This window comes from Ornithorhynchus anatinus, chromosome 1 (assembly GCF_004115215.2).
Source record: "Ornithorhynchus anatinus isolate Pmale09 chromosome 1, mOrnAna1.pri.v4, whole genome shotgun sequence".
NCBI classification, from domain to species: Eukaryota; Metazoa; Chordata; class Mammalia; order Monotremata; family Ornithorhynchidae; genus Ornithorhynchus; species Ornithorhynchus anatinus.
This window is the reverse complement of record NC_041728.1, coordinates 153,738,931-153,765,765: the sequence shown is the minus strand read 5'-3', so window position 1 is coordinate 153,765,765 and position 26,835 is coordinate 153,738,931. Positions and strand designations below refer to the sequence as shown.

Genomic DNA, 26,835 nt, shown 5'->3' with positions numbered 1-26,835 from the left:
ATTAATGAGAACTAGAACGAGTCAGAAAGAGAGGAGAGAGATACACAAAGGCAGCGGTGGGGCTGTGTGTGGTGGGGGTGGTGGTGAATTCTACACGGCAATTTTAAATTGTAAGTGTATTTCACTTTACATTTTTCTATGGCAACTGAACCACACTTATGACTAATTGCTCAACAAAGATCTCATCCAATAATTTCTAGATGCCACATTATTACCTATGTAACAGATAGTGGACAGGAATAGTACACTTCTGATTTAGCATAGCAATAACCATTTTACAGTCCTGTGATTTTTAGATTTTTCAGCTTCACTGAAGCGTAAAACTGGGTTGTCATTTTTCCTCTCCTTCTCATCAGACAACGCAATAGTAATAACAGAGCAACTGGTATTTTGTCAAGATCATTTTAGTGATAATGATATAGCAGCGGTGGTTTTCCGCACCTGAAAGGCTATACTCAATGAATACGGATCTTAGCATCTACGTATAGCGATAATGTAGCTTCAGGGCTGTGGTCTATAACTCATAATTAAAGGTTGCGGAACGGAGTGCCCCCCGGAAACCCTATGCACAACCAGAAATTCATCCTGGGAAACCCAGATAGATAGAATTCTGCTACCCAGGCACTGAACAGACAAGGAATGAGAATACAGAATAAAGAAGACCCGCACGTCTTTCGAGAGACTGCCTGAGAGGGTGTGGTGTCAGCATAGTATCAGGCTTCAGACCAAACTAAAGGTGTAATGAAAATAATAATAATGGTACTCGTTGAGCACTTACTATGTAGCAAGGACTGTTGTAAGCGCTGGGGTAGATAGAAGTTAATCGGGTCGGACACAGTCCCCGTCCCATATGAGGCTCACACTCTTAATCCCCATTCTACAGATGAGGGAACTGAGGGCCAGAGAAGCCAAGTGTCTTGCCCAAGGTCACACAGCGGACAAAGGATGGAGCCGGGCCTAGAACCCATGACTTTCTGACTCCCAGGCCCGTGCTGCATCCTGAGACCTGGTCCAGACACAGACACCACATCCAGCTCCTTGAGGAGGTCGCATACTCAATACCAAAAAACCAGATAAATCTGTTATATTGTACTCTCCCAAGCGCTTTGTACAGTGCATTGCACACAGTAAGATCTCAATAGGCACAGTTGATTGATTGATACTCCCTCCTACTTGGACTGTGAACCCCATGTGGGACAGTGTCTGGGTCCAGCCTATCTGGTGTCCACCCCTGCTCTTAAAACAGCGCTTGATACCCCATAAGAGCTTAGCAAATACCCTACGTGCTATTATAATAATAATAATAATAATAATGGCATTTGTTAAGCGCTTACTATGTGCAAAGCACTGTTCTAAGTGCTGGGGAGGATACAAGGTCTTCAGTCTGTCCCACGTGGGGCTCACAGTCTTCATCCCCATTTTACAGTTGAGGGAACTGAGGCCCAGAGAAGTGAGTGACTTGCCCAAAGTCACACAGCTGACAAGCGGCGGAGCTGGGATTTGAACCCATGACCTCTGAGTCCCTAGACCGTGCTCTTTCCACTGAGCCATGCTGCTTCTCTTATTGCTCTCTAAATAATAATAGTAATAATATTATTCTCTTAGTACTATTATCATCCTCACCACAGTGGGGTAGGCCAACCCCCTTCAGCCCGGTAAGCTATAGGATTCCCTGAGACTTGGAAGGCTTAAAGTCTTCCAGGATTTTTACCCCCTGGGGACTTGGGTTGGATCAAGAACGGCCCCAGTGGGCCAGGGACATTTTGGGTATTTCTTCGCAACATCCAATTCAGAAACCGCAAGCCGGGGGGCTGATCCTCCCCTAGCCCAAGGGACTAGAGTCGGTCCAGAATCCAATTTAGGTTCCCCTCTCTCCCCAGCTCCATTTCAGACCTGATCGGCACCCCCGAGGTGACCCCAGAACTGGTCCACCTTCACCTCACCCCTTCTTCGCCACTCCTCCATAATAATGATAATGTTGGTATTTGTTAAGCGCTTACTATGTGCAGAGCGCTGTTCTAAGCGCTGGGGTAGACACAGGGTAATCAGGTTGCCCCACGTGAGGCTCACAGTCTTCATCTCCATTTTACAGGTGAGGGAACTGAGGCCCGGAGAAGTGAAGTGACTTGCCCACAGTCACACAGCTGACAGGTGGCAGAGAGGGGATTCGAACCCATGACATCTGGCTCCCAAGCCACTCCTTCCACTGAGCCACTCTGCCCGCCCCCCCCCCCCCCCACTGCTCCATCCTCAGAGCCAGCCCAATCTGGGGCTGACCCTCCAAGACAACCGTGGGCTGAGTTACCTTTTCCCAAAGATCCCGGGGTCCCCCGCAGCTTCCCGTTTTAGATCTCGAGTGGCTTCCTGCTCTGGACCGGCGGAAATGCAACAAACCAGTTTCGGGCTGGGGGTAAGAGGTTCGTCTCCAAAGCTGCCCCGATTTCAATGGGTGCCAGTTGTGGAGGGGTCCATCAGGGAGCCTAAAATATACATCTCCCACCCCTAGAGTCAAGAAAAAAGATGTTTCTAAACCCTGGGAGTGCCTATTTAAAAGCACATCTAGTTGTGGCCCTCATAATTACTTTATATGCCTACATGTAATCTTTTTTAATAGTATTTCTAAGTGCTTATTATATGTCAGGCACGGCTCTCGGATAATAATAATAATGTTGGTATTTGTTAAGCGCTTACTACGTGCCGAGCACTGTTCTAAGCGCCAGGGTAATCAGGTTGTCCCACGTGCGGCTCACAGTCTTCATTCCCATTTTACAGATGAGGGAACTGAGGCGCAGAGAAGTGACTTGCCCACATTCACACAGCTGACAAGTGGCAGAGTGGGGATTCGAACCCATGACCTCTGACTCCCAAGCCCGGGCCCTTTCCCCTGAGCCACGCTGCTTCCCTCTACGGCCCCGCCCCACGTGGGGCTCACGGTTTAAATCGGAGGGAGGAGGATTTGATCCCTACGGTACCGATGAGGTAACAGGTACGGAGAAGTTCAGCGACTTGCCCAAGGTCACGCGGCAGACGAACGGTGAAGCCGGGATCAGAAGGCTTGAGAAAACTGTAGTTTAAACTCCACGAGAGCAAGAATCCCAACTCTGCCACTTGTCAGCTGTGTGACTGTGGGCAAGTCACTTCACTTCTCTGTGCCTCAGTGACCTCATCTGTAAAATGGGGATTAAATGTGAGCCTCGTGTGGGACAACCTGATTACCCTGTATCTCCCCCAGCGCTTAGGACAGTGCTCTGCACATAGCGCTTAACAAATACCATAATTATTATTATGCCTGACACTTTTCTTGGTGGCATCGAATCTGAAACGTATTTTGTGCCGGCCTTTAAACGCCTCAACTGTGAAGGACTGGTATGAAAATAAAAGAAACAGTTAATCCGCCGCTTACTTTTTTAAGTGACTTGAAACGTACCCGTGTAGATATTGTTCTTTGCGTGGCCCCCTTTTCTAGCTAAGCTCCTTGCCGGCAGGGAATGCTCTCTGTGTCCACCACCTCTGCCTATGGTACTCTCCCAAGAGCTTAGTACAGCGCTCTGCACACAGTAAGTGCGCAGTAAATACCACTGATTGGGAGGCAGAGGTCTTGGGTTCTAAATCCGACTCTGCCACTTGTCAGTCGTGTGACTCTGGGCAAGACACTTAATAATAATAATAATGTTGGTATTTGTTAAGCGCTTACTATGGGCAGAGCACTGTTCTAAGCTCTGGGGTAGATACAGGGTAATCAGGTCGTCCCACGTGAGGCTCACAGTTAATCCCCATTTTCCAGATGAGGGAACTGAGGTACAGAGAAGTGAAGTGACTCGCCCACAGTCACACAGCTGACAAGCGGCAGATCCGGGAGTCGAACCCATGACCTCTGACTCCGAAGCCCGGGCTCTTTCCTCTGAGCCACGCTGCTTCGCTCCGTGCCTCATTTACCTCATCTGGAAAAGGGGGGTTAAGACTGTGAGCCCCACCTGAGACAACCTGATCACCTGGTATCTCCCCGCAGTGCTCGGCACATAATAGGCGCGTAACAAATACCATCATCATCATGATCTGTGGCGATAGTTTATTTTTCAAATATCCTTGTTTACAATTTCAAAGGAGGTTCTTAAAAACGAGCTTCTTTTGGTTCAGAAATGGACTCTAAGCTCGTTGTGGGCAGGGCCTATGTCTGTTTATTGTGCTAGTGTACTTTCCCAAGCGCTCAGCGCGGCGTCCCACACACAGTAAGCGCTCAAGAAATACGATCGATCGAATGAAAGGATGAGCGTGATCGGTTTTCCTCTCCATCCCGGTTTGGGGGGGCTTGAGTCCCGGGGGGTAGGGGGTGAGGGGTGGGAAGGCCGGTGCTGTCCCAACGGGGCGGCTGGAGTCAAATGCATCGATGCATTCATTCGATCGCATTTATTGAGCGCTTACAGTGTGCAGAGCAGTGTACTAGGCGCTTGGAAAGTCCAGTTTGGCAACAGATAGGGACAATCCCTACCCAACGACGGGCTCACGAGCGAGGCCGGGTTCCCCAAGGGGGCGGGAAGGTCTTGCTCCTTTACCGTGCCCCGCTCTCGTTCACTCGACTGCGTGCGGAGCCCTGTAGTAAGCGCTCGAAGAGTAGAGTACCACGACGCCCACACCGAGCCTGCGGGCCACGCTCCCGGACGGGCCGGTCTCTGGCCGCCGCATCTCTCTCCCGGTCGATCGATGGTCTTTACGGAGGGGTTCCGGCGTGCGGAGCGCTGTGGTAAGCGTTTGGGAGAGAGTCGGAGGGGGACAGAGAGGAGAGAGAGAGAAGAGAGAGAGAGAGGAGGGGCTCCAAAGGGCCGTGTCCCCGTGCCCCGTGGAGCGGGCAGTCACTGCTCCGCTCACTCAGGCTCCCTAGGTACACCGCCCTGACACATCAAGGTGGTCTCTCTCACTCTCACTCACACAGCCCAGCGTGATGCTGGCCCCCCAACACACAGACACGTACACAAACACACACACACTTTCTCTCACACACACACACACACACATACACAGAGCCCAGGGCTTTGCTGCCACACACATTTTCCTCTCTCTCTCTCTCACACACACACACCCAAGGCTTTGCTGCCACACAGACTTTGCTCCCTCTCACACACACACAGAGCCCAGGGCGATGCTGCCCTGCCCCCCCACCGGCACACACACACACACAAACGTACATACACATTTTCTTTCACACGCACTTTCCTCTGTCTCTCCTACATACATAGGCAGGCACACATACACACAGGGTCCAGCACAATGCAGTCACATACAGAGCCCAGAGCAATGCTCTCTCTCTCTCACACACACACACACACACACACACACACACAGAGTGCCCAGGGCAATGCTTTCTCTCCCTCTCTTTCTCCTTGACACACGCAGACACATCGAGAGAGAGAGAGAGAGAGAGAGAGAGAGAGAGAGAGAGAGAGAGAGAGAGAGAGAGACTGGCAAGATGGTCCCTTCCTCCCTATGATTCCTTCTCTGGGATTCCCCACCTCCCCCGTGATCCTGCCTGGTCATCTCTCTCTGTCTCTCACACACACATACACACTTCTCACATATATACACACACACACACACACACACACAGAGCCCGGTGAGATGCTGTCACTGTCACACATGCACACACAGAGACACACTCACAGCCCAGCACGATGGCCTGCCTCCCTCTGTCCTCCTCCTCCTCTCCTTCCCTCTATCCCCCTCCTTCTGTCCTTGATTCTTATTTATTGCCATTGTTCTTGTCCGTCCGTCTCCCCCGATTAGACTGGAAGCCCGTCAAAGGGCAGGGACTGTCTCTGTTACCGATTTGTCCATTCCAAGCGCTTAGTCCAGTGCTCTGCATATAGTAAGTGCTCAATAAATACTATTGAATGAACATACACATAGTCCAGGGTGATGCTGTCACACTCTCTCACACACACACACACAAAGTCGGCATAATGGGGTGTCTCACATGCAAACAGCTGAGTGCCATGGCTTGTGTCTTTCACACACACACACACACCTGCAACGCAGAGCAATGGGGGGCGTCTCACACACACACCCCCCGAGTCCTGGTCAATGCCCCGTCCCCCCCATAGAGAAGCAGCGTAGCTCAGTGGAAAGAGCCCGGGCTTGGCAATCAGAGGCCGTGGGTTCTAATCCCGGCTCTGCCACTTCTCAGCTGTGTGACTTTGGACCGGTCACTTATAATAATGTTATCTGTTAAGCGCTTACTACGTGCCCAGCACTGTTCTAAGCGCTGGGGAGGAGGTACAAGGTCATCAGGCGGTCCCCTGAGGGGCTCGCAGTCTTCCTCCCCATTTTCCGGGCGAGGGCAGTGAGACGCAGAGAAGTGAAGTGACTTGCCCAAAGTCACACAGCTGACAAGCTGACAAGATTAGAACCCACGACTTCTGGCTCTCTAGCCCGGGCTCTTGCCATTTGAGCCACCCGGCTCTGGGCCTCAGTTCCCTCAGCTGGAAAATGGGGATGCAGACCGTGAGCCTCGCCGTGGGACATCCCGACGACCTTGGATCTCCCCCCAGGGCTGAGGACGGTGCTTGGCACAGAGTAAGTGCTTACAAACACCATCATCACCACCCCCTCCCACCCCCCAACCCGGGTTCGGGGCGCCTGGGATGGGGCGGGGGGGAGGAGGAGGCCAGAGAGGGAGGACAGAGGGAAGAAGGAGGAGGACAGAGGGAGAGGGAGAAAGGGAGGAGGACAGAGGGAGGGATGGGGGAGGAAAGAGGGAAGGAGGAGGACGGGGGAGAGGGAGAAGGGGAGAGGGGAGGAAAGGAGGGGGAGAAGGAAAGGAGGGGAGAGGGAGGAGGACAGTGGGAGAGGGAAGAGGATAGAGGGAAGGAGAGGAGGAAGAGGACAGAGGGAGAGGGAGAAGGGGAGAGGGAAGGAGAGGAGGAAGAGGACAGAGGGAAGGAGAGGACAGAAGGAGGGAGAGGAGGCCAGAGGGAGGGAGAGGAGGATACAAGGAGGGAGTGGAGGCTGGAGGGAGAGAGAGGAGGATAGAGGGAAGGAGAGGAAGCCAGAGGAAGGGAGAGGACAGAAGGAGGGAGAGGAGGAGGAGGAGGACAGAGGGAAGGAGAGGAGGCCAGAGGGAGGGAGAGGAGGCCAGAGGGAGGGAGAGGAGCAGGAGGCCAGAGGGAGGGAGAGGACAGAAGGAGGGAGAGGAGGCCAGAGGGAGGGAGAGGAGGATAGAAGGAGGGAGAGGAGGCCGGAGGGAGAGAGAGGAGGATAGAGGGAAGGAGAGGAAGCCAGAGGAAGGGAGAGGACAGAAGGAGGGAGAGGAGGAGGAGGAGGACAGAGGGAAGGAGAGGAGGCCAGAGGGAGGGAGAGGAGGCCAGAGGGAGGGAGAGGAGGACAGAAGGAGGGAGAGGCCAGAGGGAGGAGGAGGAGGAGGGCAGAGGGAGCGGGAGTAGGCGAAGAGGGAGGGCGGTGTGTCTGTGGGCGGGGGCGCGGGGGCGGAGGGCCGGGCCGAGCCGGGGAGGGAAAGAGGAGGGGAGGAGGAGGGGAGGAGGAGGGGCGGGGAGGGGCGGCCCGTCCTGCCCCCTATTTCTGTGGGCTCTGCGGGGGCCCCGCTGGCAGCTCCGGCCCGACCCGCCAGCCGAGCCCATGGCGGCCCGCTCTCCGCCGGACCCCAACGCCGCCCTCCCCCTCCCCCTCCTCCCCTTCCTCCTCTTCCTGCTCCTGCTCCTGCTCCCGCTCCCGCCGCCCGTGCTCAGCCGCTCCACCTTCGCGGGGGGCGCGGGGGTCGGGGGCGCGCGCGGCCGGGAGGCGGCGCGCGCCGCGCTGCACTACTTCAACGCCCGCGCCCGCTCCCCCGCCGCCCTGCGGGCGCTCGGGGAACTGCACAAAGCCTCGCTCTGGGTGAGTGCGCCTGCGCCGCGGGGCCGGGGGGGAGGGGGGGGAGGACCCGGGCGGGGGCACTGCGCAGGCGCGGCGGGCGCGGCCTGCTGGTCTACCTGGCTCCTCGCCTCGCCCGGCCACGGGGGCCGCCGAGACCTTCGCCTACCTTAATGATAATGATGATGATGCCATTTGTTAAGCGCCTACTCCGTGCCAAGCACCGTTCTAAGCGCTGGGCGGGTAATAATAATGTCGATGTTGGTATTTGTTACTAAGAATCGTAAAATTGGTAGCTGTTAAGCCCTTACTGGGTGCCGAGCGCCGTTCTAGGAGATGCAGGGTCAGCAGGTGGTCCCCCGTGGGGCTCACACACTTTCAATCCCCATTTTACAGATGGGGGAACTGAGGCACGGAGAGGTTAAGTGACTTGCCCGGGCTCTTCCCGCTGAGCCACGCTCTTCTCCAGGGGCCGGGCGCCGTTCTAAGCGCCGGGGAAGCGTGGGGAATCAGGTGGTCCCACGTGGGGCTCACGGTCTTCATCCCCATTTCACAGACGAGGGAACTGAGGCCCAGAGAAGCGAAGTGCCTCGCCCACGGTCACACAGCTGACAAGTGGCAGAGCCGGGATTCGAACTCAGGACCTCTGACTCCCAAGCCCGGGCTCTTTCCACCGAGCCGAACGCTTACTATGCACAGTGCACTGTTCTAAGCGCTGGGGGAGATACAGGGTCATCAGGTCGTCCCACGTGAGGCTCACGGTCTTCATCCCCGTTTTCCAGATGAGGTCACTGAGGCCCAGAGAAATGAAGTGACTTGCCCACAGTCTCACGGCTGGCGAGTGCCGGAGGCTGGATTCGAACCCACGACCGCTGACTCCCAAGTCCGGGCCCTTGCCATTGAGCCTCGGTCATTCATTCAATTGAGCGCTTACTATGTGCAGAGCACTGGACTGAGCGCTTGGAACGGACAGTTGGGCAACAGAGAGAGACCCTCCCTACCCATTGAGGGCTCGCAGTCTATTCGGGGGAGACACGCGGACAAAAACAATAGCGATAAATAGAATCGAGGGGATGGACATCTCATTAACAAAATTAATAGGGTAATAAAGATATATACGAATGAGCAGAGGAGCCCGGTGCTGAGGGGAGGGGAAGGAGCAGAGGGAAAGGGGGGAAAAGGGGTTTAGCAGAGGGGAGGTGAAGGGGCTTGTCCCCCATGGGACTCACATTCTTAACCCTCATTTTATAGGTGAGGTCACTGAGGCCCAGTGACGAGACTTGCCCAAGGTCACCCAGCCGATAGGTGACGGCGGGGGGATTCGAACCCATGACCTCTGACTCCCGAGCCCAGGCTCTTGCCGTTGAGCCATGCTGCTTCTCTACCCGACACCCCGTTTTTCCTCCCGAAGGACAATAACGACGGCATCTGTTATGTGCTTACTTTGTGCCAAGCGCTGCTCTAAGCGCTGGGGGAGATCCAAGATCATCAGGTTGTCCCGCGTGGGGCTCACAGTCTTCATCCCCATTTTACAGATGAGGTCACTGAGGCACGGAGAAGCGAAGTGACTGGCCCAAAGTCACACGCCTGACAAGGGGCCGAGCCGGGATTTGAAGAGGGGAACCGGCCCAGCGCGCCGGGGACCCGGGGAAGCGGTTTCCAAAAGTGGGGAAACTGAGGAAGCCGGGGACACCGGCCGTCCCGGGACGAGCCGGGACAAGAGTTAGATGAGCTCTACCGTACGGGTTGTCTGTTGCTGGACTGTGAGCTCGTTGTGGGCGGGGAATGGCATTGTAGTGTTGCATTGTACTTTCCCAACCGCTTGATAATAATAATAGTGATAATGATTGTCTTCGTTAAGCACTTACTATGTGCTAAGCGCCTGGGGGGGGAGATACATAGACATCGGGTTGTCCCACGTGCAGCTCACAGTCTTCATCCCCATTTGACAGAAGAGGGAACTGAGGCACAGAGAAATGAAGCGACTCGCCTAAGGTCACACGGCGGGACAGGTGACGGAGCTGGGATTCGAACCCATGACCGGACTCCCAGGCCGGCGCTCCATCTCCTAGGTCGTGCTCTGCAAGCAGTAAGCGCTTAATACGGTGCTGTGCACACAGTAAGCGCTTCATATGATCCACCGAATGAAGGAAAGTCAGGCCGTTTGGGGGGCCGCTCACCCACCCAACACATCACTTGATCTTTTACCTGCACGAACGGGAGTCTGCGGCCAACACGGGAACCCTCGCGGGTTAAACGGGGGGAGTTCCGCACCCCCTTGACAACCTCCCAGCACGGCATAGTGGCTAGAATATTCATTCTTTCATTCAGTAGTATTTATCGAGCGCTTACTATGTGCAGAGCACCGTACTAAGCGCTTGGAATGGACAAATCGGTAACAGATAGAGACGGTCCCTGCCCTTTGACGGGCTTACGGTCTCATCGGGGGAGACGGACAGACAAGAACAATGGCAATAAATAGGATCAAGGGGAAGAACTTCTCATTAAAACAATAGCAAATAAATAGAATCAAAGTGATGTACATCTCATTAACAAAATAGGGTGATGAAGATATATAAAGTTGAGCGGACGAGTACAGTGCTGAGGAGATGGGACGGGAGAGGGGGAGGAGCAGAGGGAATGGGGGAAGAAGAGGGTTTAGCTGTGGAGAGGTGAAGGGGGGGGGGGTAGAGGGAGCAGAGGGGAGAAGGGGGGAGCTCAGTCTGGGAAGGCCTCTTGGAGGAGGTGAGTTTTAAGTAGGGTTTTGAAGAGGGGAAGAGAAGTAGTTTGGCGGAGGTGAAGAGGGAGGGCGTTCCAGGACCGCGGGAGGACGTGACCCGGGGGTCGACGGTGGGATGGGCGAGACCGAGGGACGGTGAGGAGGTGGGCAGCAGAGGAGCGGAGCGTGCGGGGTGGGCAGTGGAAAGAGAGAAGGGAGGAGAGGTAGGAGGGGGCAAGGGGATGGAGACCCTTGAAGCCTAGAGTGAGGAGTTTTTGTTTCGTGCGGAGGTCGATAGGCAACCGCTGGAGGTTTTTAAGAAGGGGAGTGACAGGCCCAGAGCGTTTCTGCAGGACGATGAGCCGGGCAGCGGAGTGAAGAATAGACCGGAGCGGGGCCAGAGAGGAGGAAGGGAGATCAGAGAGAAGGCTGACGCAGTAGTCCAGCTGGGATATAACGAGAGCCCGTAGTGGTAAGGTAGCCGTTTGGGTGGAGAGGAAAGGGCGGATCTTGTCGATATTGTAGAGGTGAGACCAGCAGGTCTCGGTGGCGGATTAGATGTGTGGGGTGAAGGAGAGAGCCGAGTCGAAGATGATACCGAGGTTGCGGGCCCGAGAGACGGGAAGGATGGTCGTAGCATCCACGGTGATAGGGAAGTCAGAGAGAGGACAGGGCTTGGGAGGGAAGATGAGGAGCTCAGTTTCGGATACAGGCCTGGGAGTCAGAAGGTCATGGGTTCTAATGCCGGCTCCGCCACTTGTCTGCTCCGTGACCTCGGGCAAGTCACTTCACTTCTCTGGGCCTCGGTTACCTAACCTGTGAAATGGGGATGGAGACTGTGAGCCCCCACTTGGGACGGGGGACTGTGTCCGACCCGATTTGCTCATATCCATCCCCGTGCTTAGTACAGAGCTTGGCGCACAGTAAGCGCTTAAGTTCCGTAATCATTATCATTATTACTATTATAAATGGTGGTATTTGTTAAGCGCTTACTATGTGCCAAGCACTGTTCTAAGAGCTGGGGGATACAAGGTGATCAGGTTGTCCCACGTGGGGCTCACAGTTTTAATCCCCATTTTACAGATGAGGTATCTGAAGCAGAGAGAAGTTAAGTGACTTACCCAAAGTCACACAGCTGGCAAGTGGCGGAGCCGGGATTCGAATCCATGAACTCTGACTCCCAAGCCCGGGCTCTTTCCACTCTACCACGCTGCTTCTCTACTATTTATCCCCGCAGGGACGGAGCCCTGTTTTCCTCTAGAACTTTAAGACTGGTTAGTGATAGGCAAAATAGTAGGGAAGATACATGGAACAATGTGTAATTTTTCTTCCTTTAATTCACTGACAGAGTAGAGGACAGGATGAGGAGAGAAGGTAAGGATACATCTGCGCTGACCTTGTAAATAACTTGAATTGGTTGTATGTCTGTTTCCGTTCCTCTGGTGAAATAAAATCAAGCTTGAAAGTGGACAGATGCAGAATAGGACAACAGAGGGGACGGAAAGCCATGGAGAATAAAATAGGTACACCACACCAAAACAGAAAGAAAAGATGGGATAAGACCACAAAATAAGTACAAGATGAAAGAATGCTGGAAGGGGAAGCGGGACTTACAAAAGTTCCCAGAAATTAATTACGCAGTAGGGACAATCATAAAAAAAAAAAAAAGGATACAGCCTGAAAGATTTGGCTTCGGAAGAAGTGTATCTCACACTGTTCCAGGCGCCCAGATATAACCGTAAAACCCAGCGACCATCTGGCTCGGTTTTAAATGCTCTTTCCTGATGTTTTCAGCCGTTAAGAAATTGGTAGCCAAGGGACCAAGTTCAAAATTCCAGAAGTGAATTATCGGCCCGAATCGACAGCTGGTGGTTAATAACAAGTGGTAGTTTGAAGAGGAGTTAACTCCTGCTTTGTGTGACTGTGGGCAAGTCACTTCACTTCTCTGTGCCTCAGTTACCTCATCTGTAAAATGGGGGTGAAGACTGTGAGCCTCACGTGGGACAACCCGATGACCCTGTATCTACCCCAGTGCTTAGAACAGTGCTTGGCACATAGTAAGCGCTTAACGAATACCAACATTATTATTATTATTATTATTATTATCATTAATCTTAAAAAAGGAGTAGGGAGAACTTAGGAAAGGAGCGGGAGTGAATATTTCAAAAAACAGGGAGCTCCAACTGTCCAAAGGTCCCCAGGCTTTTCATCAACACACTTCTTTCCAACGTAGGACGGAAACCCTTAGGGCATTCAAGAATACTTCAGTCTTAAAAATAAATAAAATCATTATGGTATCTGTTAAGCGCTTACTACATGCCAGGCACTGCACCAAGCACTGGGGTGGATAGAAGCAATCAGGTTGGGCACAGTCCCTGTCCCATATGGGACTCACAGTCTCCATTCCCATTTTACAGATGAAGTAACTGGGGCCCAGAAAAGTGAAGTAAGCCCTTGGGAGAGTTCATTCATTCATTCAATAGTATTTATTGAGCCCTTACTATGTGCAGAGCACCGTACTAAGCGCTTGGAATGTACAAATCAGCAACAGATAGAGACAGTCCCTGCCCTTTGACGGGCTTACGGTCTAATCGGGGGAGACGGACAGACAAGAACAATGGCAATAAATAGGATCAAGGGGAAGAACTTCTCATTAAAACAATGGCAAATAAATAGAATCAGGGTGATGTACATCTCATTAAACAAAATAAACAAAATAAATAGGGTGATGAAGATATATGCAGTCGAGCAGATGAGTACAGTGCTGAGGGGGTGGGATGGGAGAGGGGGAGGAGCAGAGGGAAAGGGGGGAGAAGAGGGTTTAGCTGCGGAAGGGTGAAGGGGGAGGGTAGAGGGAGCAGAGGGCAAAAAAGGGGGGGAGCTCAGTCTGGGAAGGCCTCTTGGAGGAGGTGAGCTTTAAGTAGGGATTTGAAGAGGGGAAGAGAATTAGATTGTCTGAGGTGAGGAGGGAGGGCGTTCCAGGACCGTGGGAGGACGCGGCCCAGGGGTCGACGGCGGGATAGGCGAGAACGAGGGACGGTGAGGAGGTGGGCGGCAGAGGAGAGGAGCGTGCGGGGTGGGCGGTAGAAGGAGAGAAGGGAGGAGAGGTAGGAGGGGGCAAGGTGATGGAGAGCCTTGAAGCCTAGAGTGAGGAGTTTTTGTTTGGAGCGGAGGTCGATAGGCAACCACTGGAGGTGTTTAAGAAGGGGAGTGACATGCCCAGAACATTTTTGCAGGAAGATGAGCCGGGCAGCGGAGTGAAGAATAGACTGGAGCGGGGCGAGAGAGGAGGAAGGGAGATCAGAGAGAAGGCTGACACAATAGTCTAGCCGGGATATTACGAGAGCCTGCAACAGTAAGATAGCCATTTGGGTGGAGAGGAAAGGGCGGATCTTGGCGATATTGTAAAGGTGAGACCGGCAGGTCTCTGTAACGGATCGGATGTGTGGGGTGAACGAGAGAGACGAGTCAAAGATGACACCGAGGTTGCGGGCCCGAGAGACGGGAGGGATGGTCGTACCATCCACGGTGATAGGGAAGTCTGGGAGAGGACCGGGCTTGGGAGGGAAGATGAGGAGCTCAATCTTGTTGATGTTGATGTTGTTCATTACACTGTACTGAGCGCTTGGGAGAGTACAATATAACAATAAGCAGACCCCACCGCCCCCGACCCGGCATTCCCGTGGCTACTGTCCCGATAGCCAAGAGAGAATGGGTAGACTCTGGGGAGCAGGGTCCCTGGGATTCAACTGAAAGCTGGTGATCGCATTGTTCTGCTCTCTTGCTGTAAGAACTTGGAAAATCAAAGTCTACACACAGAACTGTGTGTCCTTAGCACTAGAAACGAACAATCTTAATAGCCAGAGGAGCGTTTCCTTAGAAACTGAAGATCTCATTTGCCTCTGGCTTCACTCTGAGGAACAAAAATAAAATCAAGTGATCACAAGACAAGTAAAAACGCCAAGTTGAGCACGGAAGAATCGGGTAAGAAGGGGCGGTGTTTGAGAGGAGTGACCTTCAGATGATGAAGTGTGTAAAATCAGAAGGCTTAGCCACATCACGGTTTTGGTGTTTTGGAAGGTATTTTCTGAATGCCTTAGCTGCTCTGTCATTCAGGCGGGGCTCATTCCAGCACCCCTTCCGTCCTCTTTATGAGAGGGGAACGCGTCCGCTAATTCTTTGCACTGGACTCTCTCGACCACTCAGTTCGGTGCTGTGTAGAAGCAAGCGCTCAATAGATACGATTGATTGGCACTACGATCTTCCCTCCACGGCACCGTGAGTCACGAGATGCTGCCGTTTCATTTGGCTGCAATCACGCCGTTCTCCTTTTGTTCGGCAGGCAGAAGACCGTGTCCATCACAAGCGGGCGTCTGGTACATTCAGTTCAGACTAGCTGTTTTCTGTCGGCCCAACCCACTTGGTCCATAACCGGGCAGGGATACGGGCTCAGACTTTGAGCTCTCCCGCTAGTCTGTCGGCCGTCGCTACCCCTGAACGAATCCACCTCGATCTTTGTGGAAGCTTTTCTTTTTCTCTTCACGTTTCGTTACTGATGGGCTGACGACGGCGGCGAGGCGCTTTCCTCTGGAAGGCAGGCAGTCGCATCAGACCGTGCTCACACCTCTCGTCAGATTTGGAAAGTCTGATGCTTGTGATTATCTGGTTCTCGATCCGGTTGTGGTTCCAGGTCACGGAGAACCTCTCCCAAAGGGGATGTGATTCCACACGGCCCTTCATCGTGTGATCTCGTTTCACGGTTGTTGTTTTCTAATGTTATTTGTTAAGCATTTACTATACGTCAAGCAGCGTTCTGAGCGTGGCGTCGATACAGGTTAATCGGGCCGGACGTGGTCCTCGTCCCGCATGGGACTCACGGTCTAAGTAGGAGGGAGAACAGGTGTTGGACCCCCATTTTGCAGTTTGGGAAACTGAGGCACAGAGAAATGAAGTGACTTGACCAAGATCAACAGCGGACAAGTGGCAGAGCCGGGATTAGAACCCATGTCCTCTGTCTCCCAGGCCTGTGCTTTAAATATTAGGCCACGCTGCTGCCTATCGAAATGAAATTAGAATAATGAAATTAGATCATTAGATAATGCAGGCCACTTTTTTGGGTACCGGTACAGTGAAGACAAAAAAAAAAAGTTGGTATTTGTTAAGCCCTTACTATGTGCAGAGCACTGTTCTAAGCGTTGGGGTAGATACAGGGTAATCAGGTTGTCCCATGTGAGGCTCACAATCTTAACCCCCATTTTCCAGATGAGGTAACTGAGGCACAGAGAAGTGAAGTGACTTGCCCACAGTCACACAGCTGACAAGTGGCAGAGCTGGGATTCGCACTCATGACCTCTGACTCCCAAGCCCGGGCTTTTGCCACTGAGCCGCGCTGCTTCTCTGAGGCAAGACGTCCTTTGTCCTCAAGATGCTTATAGTCTACAATTTACAATCAAATTTCATTTCTTCCATCACCTCTCTACTTCTGCTGCTCCATATTATGTCCATAACCTTATACTCTGTTGCTTCCACTCTCCGGAATTGATTTTAATGCCCGTCTTCCAGCCTAGATTGTAAGCAGGAGGGAAGAAGTAGAGGTATAAATAATAAAAATGATTGTGGTATTTAAGCACTTACTGTGTGCCAAGCACTGCGCTATTAGCTGAGGTAAATATGATCAGATCAGTCTAATAATAATAATGATGGTATTGGTTAAGCACTATGTGCAAAGCACTGTTCTGAGTGCTAGGGGGATACAAGGTGATCAGGTTGTCCCAAGTGGGGCTCACAGTCTTCATCCCCATTTTACAGATGAGGCTCAGAGAAGTGAAGTGACTTGCCCAAAGTCACACAGCTGACAAGTGGTGGAGTCAGAATTAGAACCCATGACCTCTGACTCCCAAGCCCGTGCTCTTTCCACCGAGCCACACTGCTTCTCTAGTCTATCAATGGTAAGCTTGTGGGCAGAGAATGTGTCTGTTACAGTGTTAGGGCGTACTCTCCCTAGCGCTTAGTACAGTGTCCCGCACACGGTAAGCATTCGATAAATACACTTGACTGACTGGCTTACTTCAAGTGTGCGGAGCACTTGAAATACGTGCACGGGAGAGTACAAAACAATAAAGTTGGTAGACGCGATTCCGGACCGAAAGGAATTTACCACTAGAATAAAAATTTCAGTGAGGGGAAGGAGCGGAATAGCGGGATAGGTACGTAAGTGCTGAGGGGCTGAAAATGACAACAAAATACTTCGGAGGCACGAGACCCGAAGGCCTCGGCAACCCAGAAAGGAAGGGAGAACAAGGTTGGAGATGAGAGCAGATGAGACGCAGTCCCTGTCCCACCTTGGGGCTCAGGGTCTGCGCTGGAGAGAGAACAGGTTTGGGATCCCCATTTTACAGATGAGGGAGCGGAGGCACCGAGGAGTTAAGAGGCTTCCCCAGGATCCCACAGTGGACGAGTGGCAGAGCTGGGATTCGAACCCAGGTCTCCTGACTCCCAGCCCTGCGCTCTTTCCACTGGACCGTGAAGCTTCTCACTGAAAGTGGTAAAAACACACCCGAGGAAGCAGCGTGGCTTAGTTGGAAGGATACGGACCTCGGCGTCGGAGGGTCTGGGTTCTGATCCCTGCTCCGCCATTGGTCTGCTGTGTGACTTTGGGGAAGTCACTTCACTTCTCTGTGCCTCGCTTATCTCATCTGTAACATGGGGATTAAGACCGTGAGCCTCAGGTGGGACACGGATTGTGTCCAAACAGATTGGGTCGTGTCTACCCCGGCCCTTAGCACAGTGCCCGGCGCACAGGAACTGCTTAACAAATACCACAGAAAATTATATTAGACAATTAGTTTTTGATATTATATGCGTGACGCTACCCCTCATAGCGGTCAATTTAATTGGATGCTACTGAAAAATCTAGAAGATCGACATTATAAGCAATGTGATCCAGTGGCTTCTGATTATGATGTGTTGATTCAATAGTACAAAACCTCCCGATTTACACCTAATAAATTAGTAGGGCTTCGTTACCAGTTGATTCTATCAAACTGTATAATCACTGAATAATTTCCTTTATGCTTTGACTATTTTACACTTAGGAAGAACCTTGTGCTGGGAAATATTGGGGGAGAAAAAGGATCTGCCTCTGGCTAATGACAAACCCTGAGGATAATGAAACTTCAAAAAGGAAGGATGTTAAGTTTCCTAATCTGTTCTGCAGATGGGGAATTTGGGCTTATTGAGGAAAAATTAAAGTAATGCTGTATCTGTGAGTTATTAAATGAAGGAATGCTCTGGATTCTTTGCCAAACACTCTTTCAAGGAAGCCAGTACCCCACTTGGATTTAACATTTCTTTAGATTGTCGAAAATGTTATTCTTTTGATTTCATGGATTCAAATGTAATGGTTTTAGATTTGCCCTAAAGCACTCTGACTGACTGCCGTCGTGTTGCAAGTCACAGAAGCATTCAGTTCTGTATCATTTAATCATAATGATAATAATAATCACGGTACTTGTTAAGCACGAACTATGTGCCAAGCACTTTTCTAAACACAGGGAGAGATACAAGTTAATCAGGTTGGACACAGTTCCTGTCCCACATGGGGCTCACACTCTTAATCCCCCTTTTACAGATGAGATAACTGAGGCCCGGAGAAGTAAAATGACATGCCCCGGGTCACACAGCAGACTTGCGGGGGAGCCGGGATTAGAACCCAGGTCCTTCTGACTCCCAGGCCTGATCTCTATCCACTAATCCACCCTGCTTTTCTAGCGGGTGTACTTCTCTCTACCGGCTACCAGCTCCTGGGCGGCTTGAGCTGAGACTGGAGTCATTCACACTACGACAAGGAAGAAAACGTTCTTGGAAATGGGGTGGTGAGAGGATAGCAGAGAGGAGAATCCCTGATTGGAATTAATTTGGGCCATCCCAAAAGGGTAACGATGGTCGTTATACAACTGGTGGTTGAGAGCCATACGATTTCTCTCTGCCTTCCTTACTGTAGGAAGGTAATTGGCCCTCTCCTGATCAGTAAATCTGTAATCAAGCAAGTCTGTCTCGTCTTGAATCTGTATAATTTTTAAATCAAAAGCTCTCAGCTCCGCGGGGGTAATGTACTATACTTTCCAGCCTTTTCTGCCCACAGCACTTATGGACATATCCGTAATTTATTTATCTATTTTAATGCCCGTCTCCCCCTCTAGATAAGTTCCCTGGGGTCAGAGTACGTGTCACCCAACTCTGTTACACGGTACTCTCCTAATAATAATAATAATAATAATGTTGGTATTTGTTAAGCACTTACTAGGTGCCGAGCACTGTTCTAAGCGCTGGGGTAGATACAGGGGAATCAGGTCCCACGCGGGGCTCACAGTCTTAATCCCCATTTTCCAGATGGGGTAACTGAGGCATAGAGAAGTTAAGTGACTTGCCCAAAGTCACACAGCTGACAAGCGGTGGATCCGGGATTCGAGCCCATGACCTCTGACTCCTAAGCCCGGGCTCTTTCCACTGAGCCACGCTGCTTCTCTAAGCACTTAGTACAGTCCTCTGCACACAGTAAGTGCTCAATAAATACAATCGATTGATTGGTTGGTTGGAAAGGCAGACGATGAAGAAAAGAAATTAGATCAAGGACTTAGTACAGTTCAATAAAGGGCAGCGTGGCCTGAGAAGGTACTCCGAGAAGCAGCGAAGCCTAGTGAACAGAGCATGCGCTTGGGAGTCACAGGGTCCCGGTTTCTAATCCTCGCTCTGCCACTTGTCTGCTGTGTGACCTTGGGCACGTCACTTTAAGTTCTCTGTGCCTCTTTTACCTGATCTGTAAAATGGGGATGAAGCCTGCGAGGTCCTTGTGGGCCACGGACTGTTTCCAACCTGATTAGCTTGTACCTACACAAGTACTTAGTACTTGCCTGGCACATAGCAAATGCTGAACAGATACCATAAAATCAAGAAATACCAATGCCACTCCTGGGAATTCAGTAAGTGGCAGAGCAGCTGTAGGGGGAAAAGGCAAGAGAAAACAGTGGTGACTTTCGTTCCCCGTATTATAGTCACCGCCGTGGCTGCCGGCTCTATTATCACCGCCTCCCGTCGCTACTGCTCTGGCACGCCGAGGTTATCAGATGAGTGTTCACGCAACTCGATGAGGTATATGTATTTCCTGTTCACTGGCCTCTGCCATAGTTTCTTAAACCCATTCAGTTCGCATATGGTGCCCATCTGTCTTGACAACCCAGAAGTTTTGGGCTTTTCTGTAGTCCAGTTTCAGTGGGTCAAAAACATGTTTTTAAAAAGTGATTGTGTGTGCTTTCGACAAGTAGTTTTAATCCCTACCTTAAAACAATGTGGTGTAGTGGATAGAGCACGGGCCCGGGAGTCAGGAGGTTGTGGGTTCTAATCCCGGCTCCACCACTGGGTTGCTGTGTGAGCTTGGGCAAGTCACTTCACTTCTCTGTGCCTCAGTTATCTCATCTGAAAAATGGGGATCAAGACTATGAGCCCTACGTGGGACAGGGACTGTGTCCAACCCGATTTGTTTGTATCCACCCCAGAACTTAGTACAGTGCCTGGCACATAGTAAGCACCTAACAAAAACCTTAATAATTATTATTATCATACTTATTGTTATTAAAGCTGATGGACTCTGAGAATTATTTATCAAAATCTTTAATTTTTGAAACACTACTCTGTGAGAGAAGTTTTTTTAAAAAAAGCCGTGGTAAAGGCGTGATCCTAAAAGAATATTTTGGTCATGTTGACTCTGAAACCCATAAACTTAAAAAAGCACAAATTGTTATCTGCAGAACCCTGTGATTGAAAATCCTTATCTAAGAGAACTTTACAAACTCATAATGACCTGTGACCCATAAGACAAGAAAGGGGCCTTTGGGAAATATGGGGGCAGCTTGTTTTCATAAACTAAAACAAAAAAGAACAAAATAATAAGCATATTTTTGATCAACACAACTCAGCTTGAAGTATGTGTAATTTACAAAGGGGCATAAAATAAACCCATGAATTGGAACTGTTACGGAGGATACCTTCCAAATATGACAGACTGTGGCAGAGTTCTAATCTCTCGTTTATGCTCCAGTAATTGTGGGGAACCATTCCTCTCTCACTGGGTTCATTTTAACTTGATCGAGAGGACCAAGACTTACTAGTTTCTGTCCCTCTTAGCCCTTAAAAAACAGGGAAATAAGTTTGAAATTCCTAATAAGTTTGAAATTCCTTTCCTCTTACTACAAAGAGATCCGAATCGAAACTAAAGATCTATTTTTAATGTAGTTGGTTTCTTTCCCCTAGCTACTTTCCAAGTCCCCTTTTTAAGTGGGGACAAATGGAACAGAAATGGAGACTTTCAGATGGTTTCAGATCCTTCAGTTGTAGGGATCTGGGTACTGAATAAATGAATATGCTACAGTTTCCAAGGGTGTTGGTATTTATTAAGCGCTTACTATGTGCCGAGCACTGTTCTAAGCGCTGGGGTAGATACAGGGTAATCAGGTTGTCCCACGTGGGGCTCATAGTCTTGATCCCCATTTGACAGATGAGGTAACTGAGGCACAGAGAAGTGAAGTGACTTGCCCACAGTCACACAGCTGACAGGTGGCAGAGCGGGGATTCGAACTCATGACCTCTGACTCCCAAGCCCAGGCTCTTTCCACTGAGCCACGCCGCTTCTTTCAAGGGTGTGTTATCATAAAGAAATCGAACGAAATTCTCCCGGAACATGAAAGTGCTGTCTACTCTTGCATCGAGGACTGTAGTCGAGCTTATTCAAAACAAGATTTCGGTAGGATCCCCAGTCGAAGCTTTTGGGCTGAGGCCATAAGCCCTACCCTCCTACCAACGGAGACCTAACTCGACGCTTCATATTTTACTCTAAAGCTTCTAGGCTCCTGTTCTTCATCCCCTTTCCATGCTGGATACCACTGTTTCCCTTTATAAATAGTAGTAACAGTGTGAAGAGAAGCAGCGTGGCTTAGCGAAAAGACCCTGGGAGCCAGAGGTCCTGCTTTCTAATCCAGGCTCTGCCTTTTGTCGGCTGCGAAAGCTTGGGCAAGTCACTTCACATCTCGCTTGTTTCCTCATCTGTAAAATGGGGATCCAATACCCGTTCTCCCTCCTATTTAGACTCTGAGCCCCAGGGTGGCCGGGGATTGTCTATGATCGGACTCTTCTCTATCAATCCTAGTGCTTAGTACAGAGCATAGGACATAGTCAGTGCTTAATACATACGACAGTTGTTATTATTGCTATTAGTAGAAGTAATGATATTTATAACTTGTTGTGGTCAAAGAATGTGTCTGTTACACTGTGTTGTACTCTCCCAAGAGCTTAGTACAGTGCTCTGCACACAGTAAGTGCTCAATAAATACGATTGATTATCGAGCAGCCACTGCCCTATTTAAGTGCTTAGGAAAGTATAAACACGAGATATGTCCCCTGCCTACAAGAAGCTAACAGTCTAATAATAATAATGATATTGTTGGTATTTGTTGAGCGCTTACTATGTGCAGAGCACTGTTCTAAGCGCTGGGGTAGACACAGTGTCATCAGGTTGTCCCACGTGGGGCTCACAGTCTTAATCCCCATTTTACAGATCAGGCAACTGAGGCACAGAGAAGTTAAGTGACTTGCCCACAGTCACACAGCTGCCAAGTGGCAGAGCTGGGATTCGAACTCATGACCCCTGACTCCAAAGCCCGTGCTCTTTCCACTGAGCCACGGAGGAGAAGCATAGAGGAGTCAGAATCAATCCATCAGACATATTTACTGAGTGCTTACTACGTGTGGAGCACTGTTCTAAGCGCTTGAGAGAATACAACTAAATCGAGACCCATTCCCTGCCCACAATGAGCTTACAGTCTAGAGAGGGAAAGGGAGACAGACCTCAATGTGAATAAATAATAATAATGTTGGTATTAAGCGCTTACTGTGTGCAGAGCACTGTTCTAAGTGCTGGGGTAGATACAAGGTAATCAGATTGTCCCATGTGAGGCTCACAGTCTTAATCCCCATTTTACAGATGAGGGAACTGAGGCGCCGAGAAGTTAAGTGACTTGCCCATAGTCACACAGCTGACAAGTGGCAGAGCAGGGATAAATAAGTGTTTTATAATATGTAATTTAAAGACGTATACATAAGCGATGCCGAATTGTACATTCCAAGCGCTTAGTTCAGTGCTCTGCACATAGTAAACGCTCAATAAATACCAGTGAATGAATGAATGAGTGCTGTGGGATTGTGGGTGGGGCAAATATCAAACATCCAAAGGGCGCAGATGACCCGGGCGGGAGGGCGGCGAGCCAGGGAAAAGAGGACTTAACTGGGGAAGGCCTCTTGGAGGAGATGTGCCCTTAGTCATATTGTGAAGGTGGAGAGAGCGGTGGTCTGGTGTACAGGGAGGGGGAGGAAGTTCCAGGCTAGGGAGAGGATGCGGGAAAGGGGTCGGCAGCGAGATAGACGAGATCGGGGCCCAGTGAGTGAGCCGGCGCCAGAGGAGCGGAGTGTGTGGGCTGGACCGTAATAGGAGGTCACTGAGGTGAAGTAAGATAGGGATAGCTGATGGAGTGCTTTCAAGCCAATGGGGAAGAGTTTCTGTCTGAGGCGGAGGTGGATGGACACCACTGGAGGTTCTTGAGGACTGGGGAGACATGGACTAAAATTTTGCTCTTGATAATTCATAGCGCAGCGGCCGTTTCCCCCTCCTGTCCCCGGTCTGCCCCGTCTCCCTTCCCGTGCCGGGCCGGAGAAGAGGAGGTGGGGCTACAAGTGGGAACAGAGGAGTGGGGAGGGGGGGTTTAATTCCGTTACCGATCTGTACATTCCAAGCGCTTAGTACAGTGCTCTGCACATAGTAAGTGCTCAGTAAATACTATTGAATGAATGAACGAGGGACGCCGCCACACACGGTGGGATCCCAGGGAGATGGAACTTCTCGGCCTCGGTTACCTCATCTGTAAATTGGGAATTAAGACTGTGAGCCCCCTGTGGGATCTGGACTGTGTCCAATCTGATTATCTTGTATCTACCTCAGTACGTAGTTCATTCATTCATCCGATAGTATTTATTGAGCGCTTACTATGTGCAGAGCACTGTACTAAGCTCTTGGAGTATACAATTCGGCAACAGATAGAGACAATCCCTAGCCCAATAACGGGCTCACGGTCTAAACGGGGGAGACAGCAAAGCAAAACAAAACAAGCAGTCTTGCACAGACATCATCAAGATAAATAAAATCGTAGAGATATACACATCATTAACAAAATAAATAGGGTAATAAATAATATATACAAATATGCACAGTGCTGAAGGGAGGGGAAGGGGAAGAGTAGAGGGCGGGACGGGGGGAACGGGGAGGGGAGGAGGAGCAGAGGGAAATGGGGGCTCAGTCTGGGAAGGCCTCCCGGAGGAGGTGAGCTCTCAGTAGGGCTTTGAAGAGGGGAAGAGAGTTAGTTTGGCGGAGGTGAGGAGGGAGGGCGTTCCGGGACAGCGGGAGGACGTGGGCCGGGGGTCGACGGCGGGACAGGCGTGAACTGGGGGCTGTGAGGAGGTGAGCGGCCGAGGAGCGGAGTGTATGGGGTGGGCAGTAGAAAGAGAGTGCCTGGTACATATTAAGCACTTAACAAATGCCATTTAAAAAAAAAAAATCAAAGCTATCCCTGTCTCTGCTAGGAATGCCCTCTCAGAGCATCTACTTGTTGCAATGCACTGCAGCAAAAATAAAATGACCCATTTCCTGCCCACAAAAAATTTACCCTCTCATGGGGGAGACAAATATAAACATATTTACAACTCAAGTGGTCAAAATAAATAACTGGGTACATATATGTATACACAGGGAAGCAGCGTGACCTAGTGGAAAGAGCACAAGCCTGGGAATCGAGGGAGCTGGCTTCTATTTCCTGCTCCGCCACGTGTTGGCTGTGTGAACTGGGACAAGCCACCTAACTTCTCTGGGCCTCCCTTCCCTCATCTGTGAAATGGGGATTAAATCCTATTCCTTCCTACTTAGACAGCGAACCCCATGTGGGACAGGCACTGCGCTCAAATTGATTAGCTTCTATCCCGGTGTTTAGAACAGGGCTTGGCACATAGAAGTGCTTAACAAGTACCATAATTATATATGCATATATATATATACATATATATGTAATTGAGTGTAAAATATGTATTGTGTGGGTATATTCATATTTATATCTATGTAGATATAGATAGATATATGTACCTAAGTTCTGAGGAGAGTGTAAATAAGCTCAAAAGTCCTAAGGGAAAGCTTTCTAGCTGTACTTTCAGGTGGCATTTGGAGGGGCTGGGGACTAAAGCAACAGCTGGCCGTGGTTTGCGTGCGAGCAGAAGTGCCACGTGTGAGCGATAGTGTCATGTGTGACCAATACTGCCCTATACGTGTCGCCGCTGTCGCTCGCCAAGGCTTGAGCTCGTGGTGGGCAGGAACGTGTCTGTTTCTTGTTATATTGTATTCTCCCAAACGTTTAGTCCACTGGATGCTCACTGGATGCGATTGAATGAATGAATGAAAGGCTTCCCCGTGGCAAATGGACAGAAGGCTAGGGGTGGGGCCAATGGATCCGGGCCCACGGTGCACCTCCGCGTTTTACAAATCGTGGGTGCTCAAACCTGCAGGGTGCCTTTCGTTGAATGGAGAATCGATGGTGCCCGTGTACAGAGTTCTGAAGAAGGGGAAGATAAATACATCAGTGGTAGAGGTGGCTGTTGAGTTGTGACTCGGCGGGTTGGGAAGGTTTTGAACATGAGGAGAGGCGGCGTCTATCGGATTGAGTTACAGGGAGCAAAGTTCCAGGCCAGGGGAAATTAGTGGAAATACCCAGTCTCAGTAGAGGTGCCCTTTACCCCTCTACCTCTTTCCCTATAATTCTCTCCCTTACTCATTTTCCCAAACCGCTCTCTTTCCTTATAATAATAATAATAATGTTGGTATTTGCTTAGCGCTTACTATGTGCCGAGCACTGTTCTAAGCACTGGGGTAGATACAGGGTAATCAGGTTGTCCCACGTAGGGCTCACGGTCTTCATCCCCATTTTTACAGACGAGGGAACTGTGGCACAGAGTAGTTAAGTGACTTGCCCAAGGTCACGCAGCTGACAAGCGGTGGAGCCGGAATTAGAAGCCATGACCTCTGAGTCCCAAGCCCCGGCTCTTTCCACTAAGCCACACTCCTTATCGTCTCCCTTGTCTCTCTCTCTCTGCCCCAGTACCCTGACCCCCCATTTCTCTAGGTCTTTCTTACGCACCCCTGGTGACTCCTTCTCTGCCACTTGTTTTTCCTCTTTTCAATTACCTCTTATTCTTTGTTCCTCACTTTTGCTTGCGGTATTGTGTTACAGATTCTCCCGCCGTTCTTTTCTCATCTCTCTCCGTGTCATCCCGCCTCCGCCATGTCAGTCCCTCCTTTCCGCTTGGTTTTCTCTGCTTCTGCTGCTAGCCAGGCCGCTCTTGCTTCCAGAGTCCCACGGGCCTCTCTCTCAGGGGACAAGTGGCCATAGGTTGGTGGGTAGAAGTGAGGGGGGCCAAGACAATCATGGCTCCCTGACCTTCCATCCCCACCCCCAACCAAGGATAAGTAGACAAGGGTGAAAGACAATTATTCTCTTCACGGTCCGTCACCGGTGGAAGAGGCAGCGACGGCTAGAACAGAGGGGGCCGCGGGAAGGAGAGAGAGGGAACCAAGTCAACGATGACTTGTTGATCTTAGGGCTTAAGGAGGGAGCCCGAGGTCATTCATTCATTAATTCATTCAATAGTATTTATTGAGCACTTACTATGTGCAGAGCACTGTACTAAGCACTTGGAATGTACAAATCGGTAACAGATAGAGACAGTCCCTGCCTTTTGACGGGCTTACAGTCTAATCGGGGGAGACCGACAGACAAGAACAATGGCAATAAATAGAATCGAGGGGAAGAACATCTCATTAAAACAATAGCAAATAAATAGAATCAGGGTGATGTTCATCTCATTAACAAAATAAATAGGTCAGAGATGAATGCCGGGGAAGGAGCTTGGGAGGGGGACAAGGAGTCAGCCTGGCCCCAAGAAGGGATCTGGAGAAGTGAGGCACATTTTTTATGGTATTTTTTAAGTTCTTACTATGTGCCAGGAGCTGTACTAAGCTCTGGGGTAGATACAAGCTAACCAGGTTGGGCACAGCCCACGCCCCATATGAATGTCACAGTCTCAATTCCCATTTTACAGATGAGATAACTGAGGCA

At 50.5% G+C, this 26,835-nt stretch overlaps 1 protein-coding gene across 1 annotated transcript in view; it reads left to right on the top strand.

The window, feature by feature from the left end:
* The first annotated feature begins 7,575 nt into the window (after positions 1 to 7,575).
* RARRES1 (retinoic acid receptor responder 1) overlaps positions 7,576 to 26,835 on the top strand; it is a 44,990-nt gene continuing 25,730 nt past the window's right edge. The window contains exon 1 of the mRNA XM_029075643.2: positions 7,576 to 7,881. Within this exon, the coding sequence (XP_028931476.1) occupies positions 7,627 to 7,881 (255 nt within the window). The 5' untranslated portion in view covers positions 7,576 to 7,626. The remainder of the gene's footprint in view (positions 7,882 to 26,835) is intronic.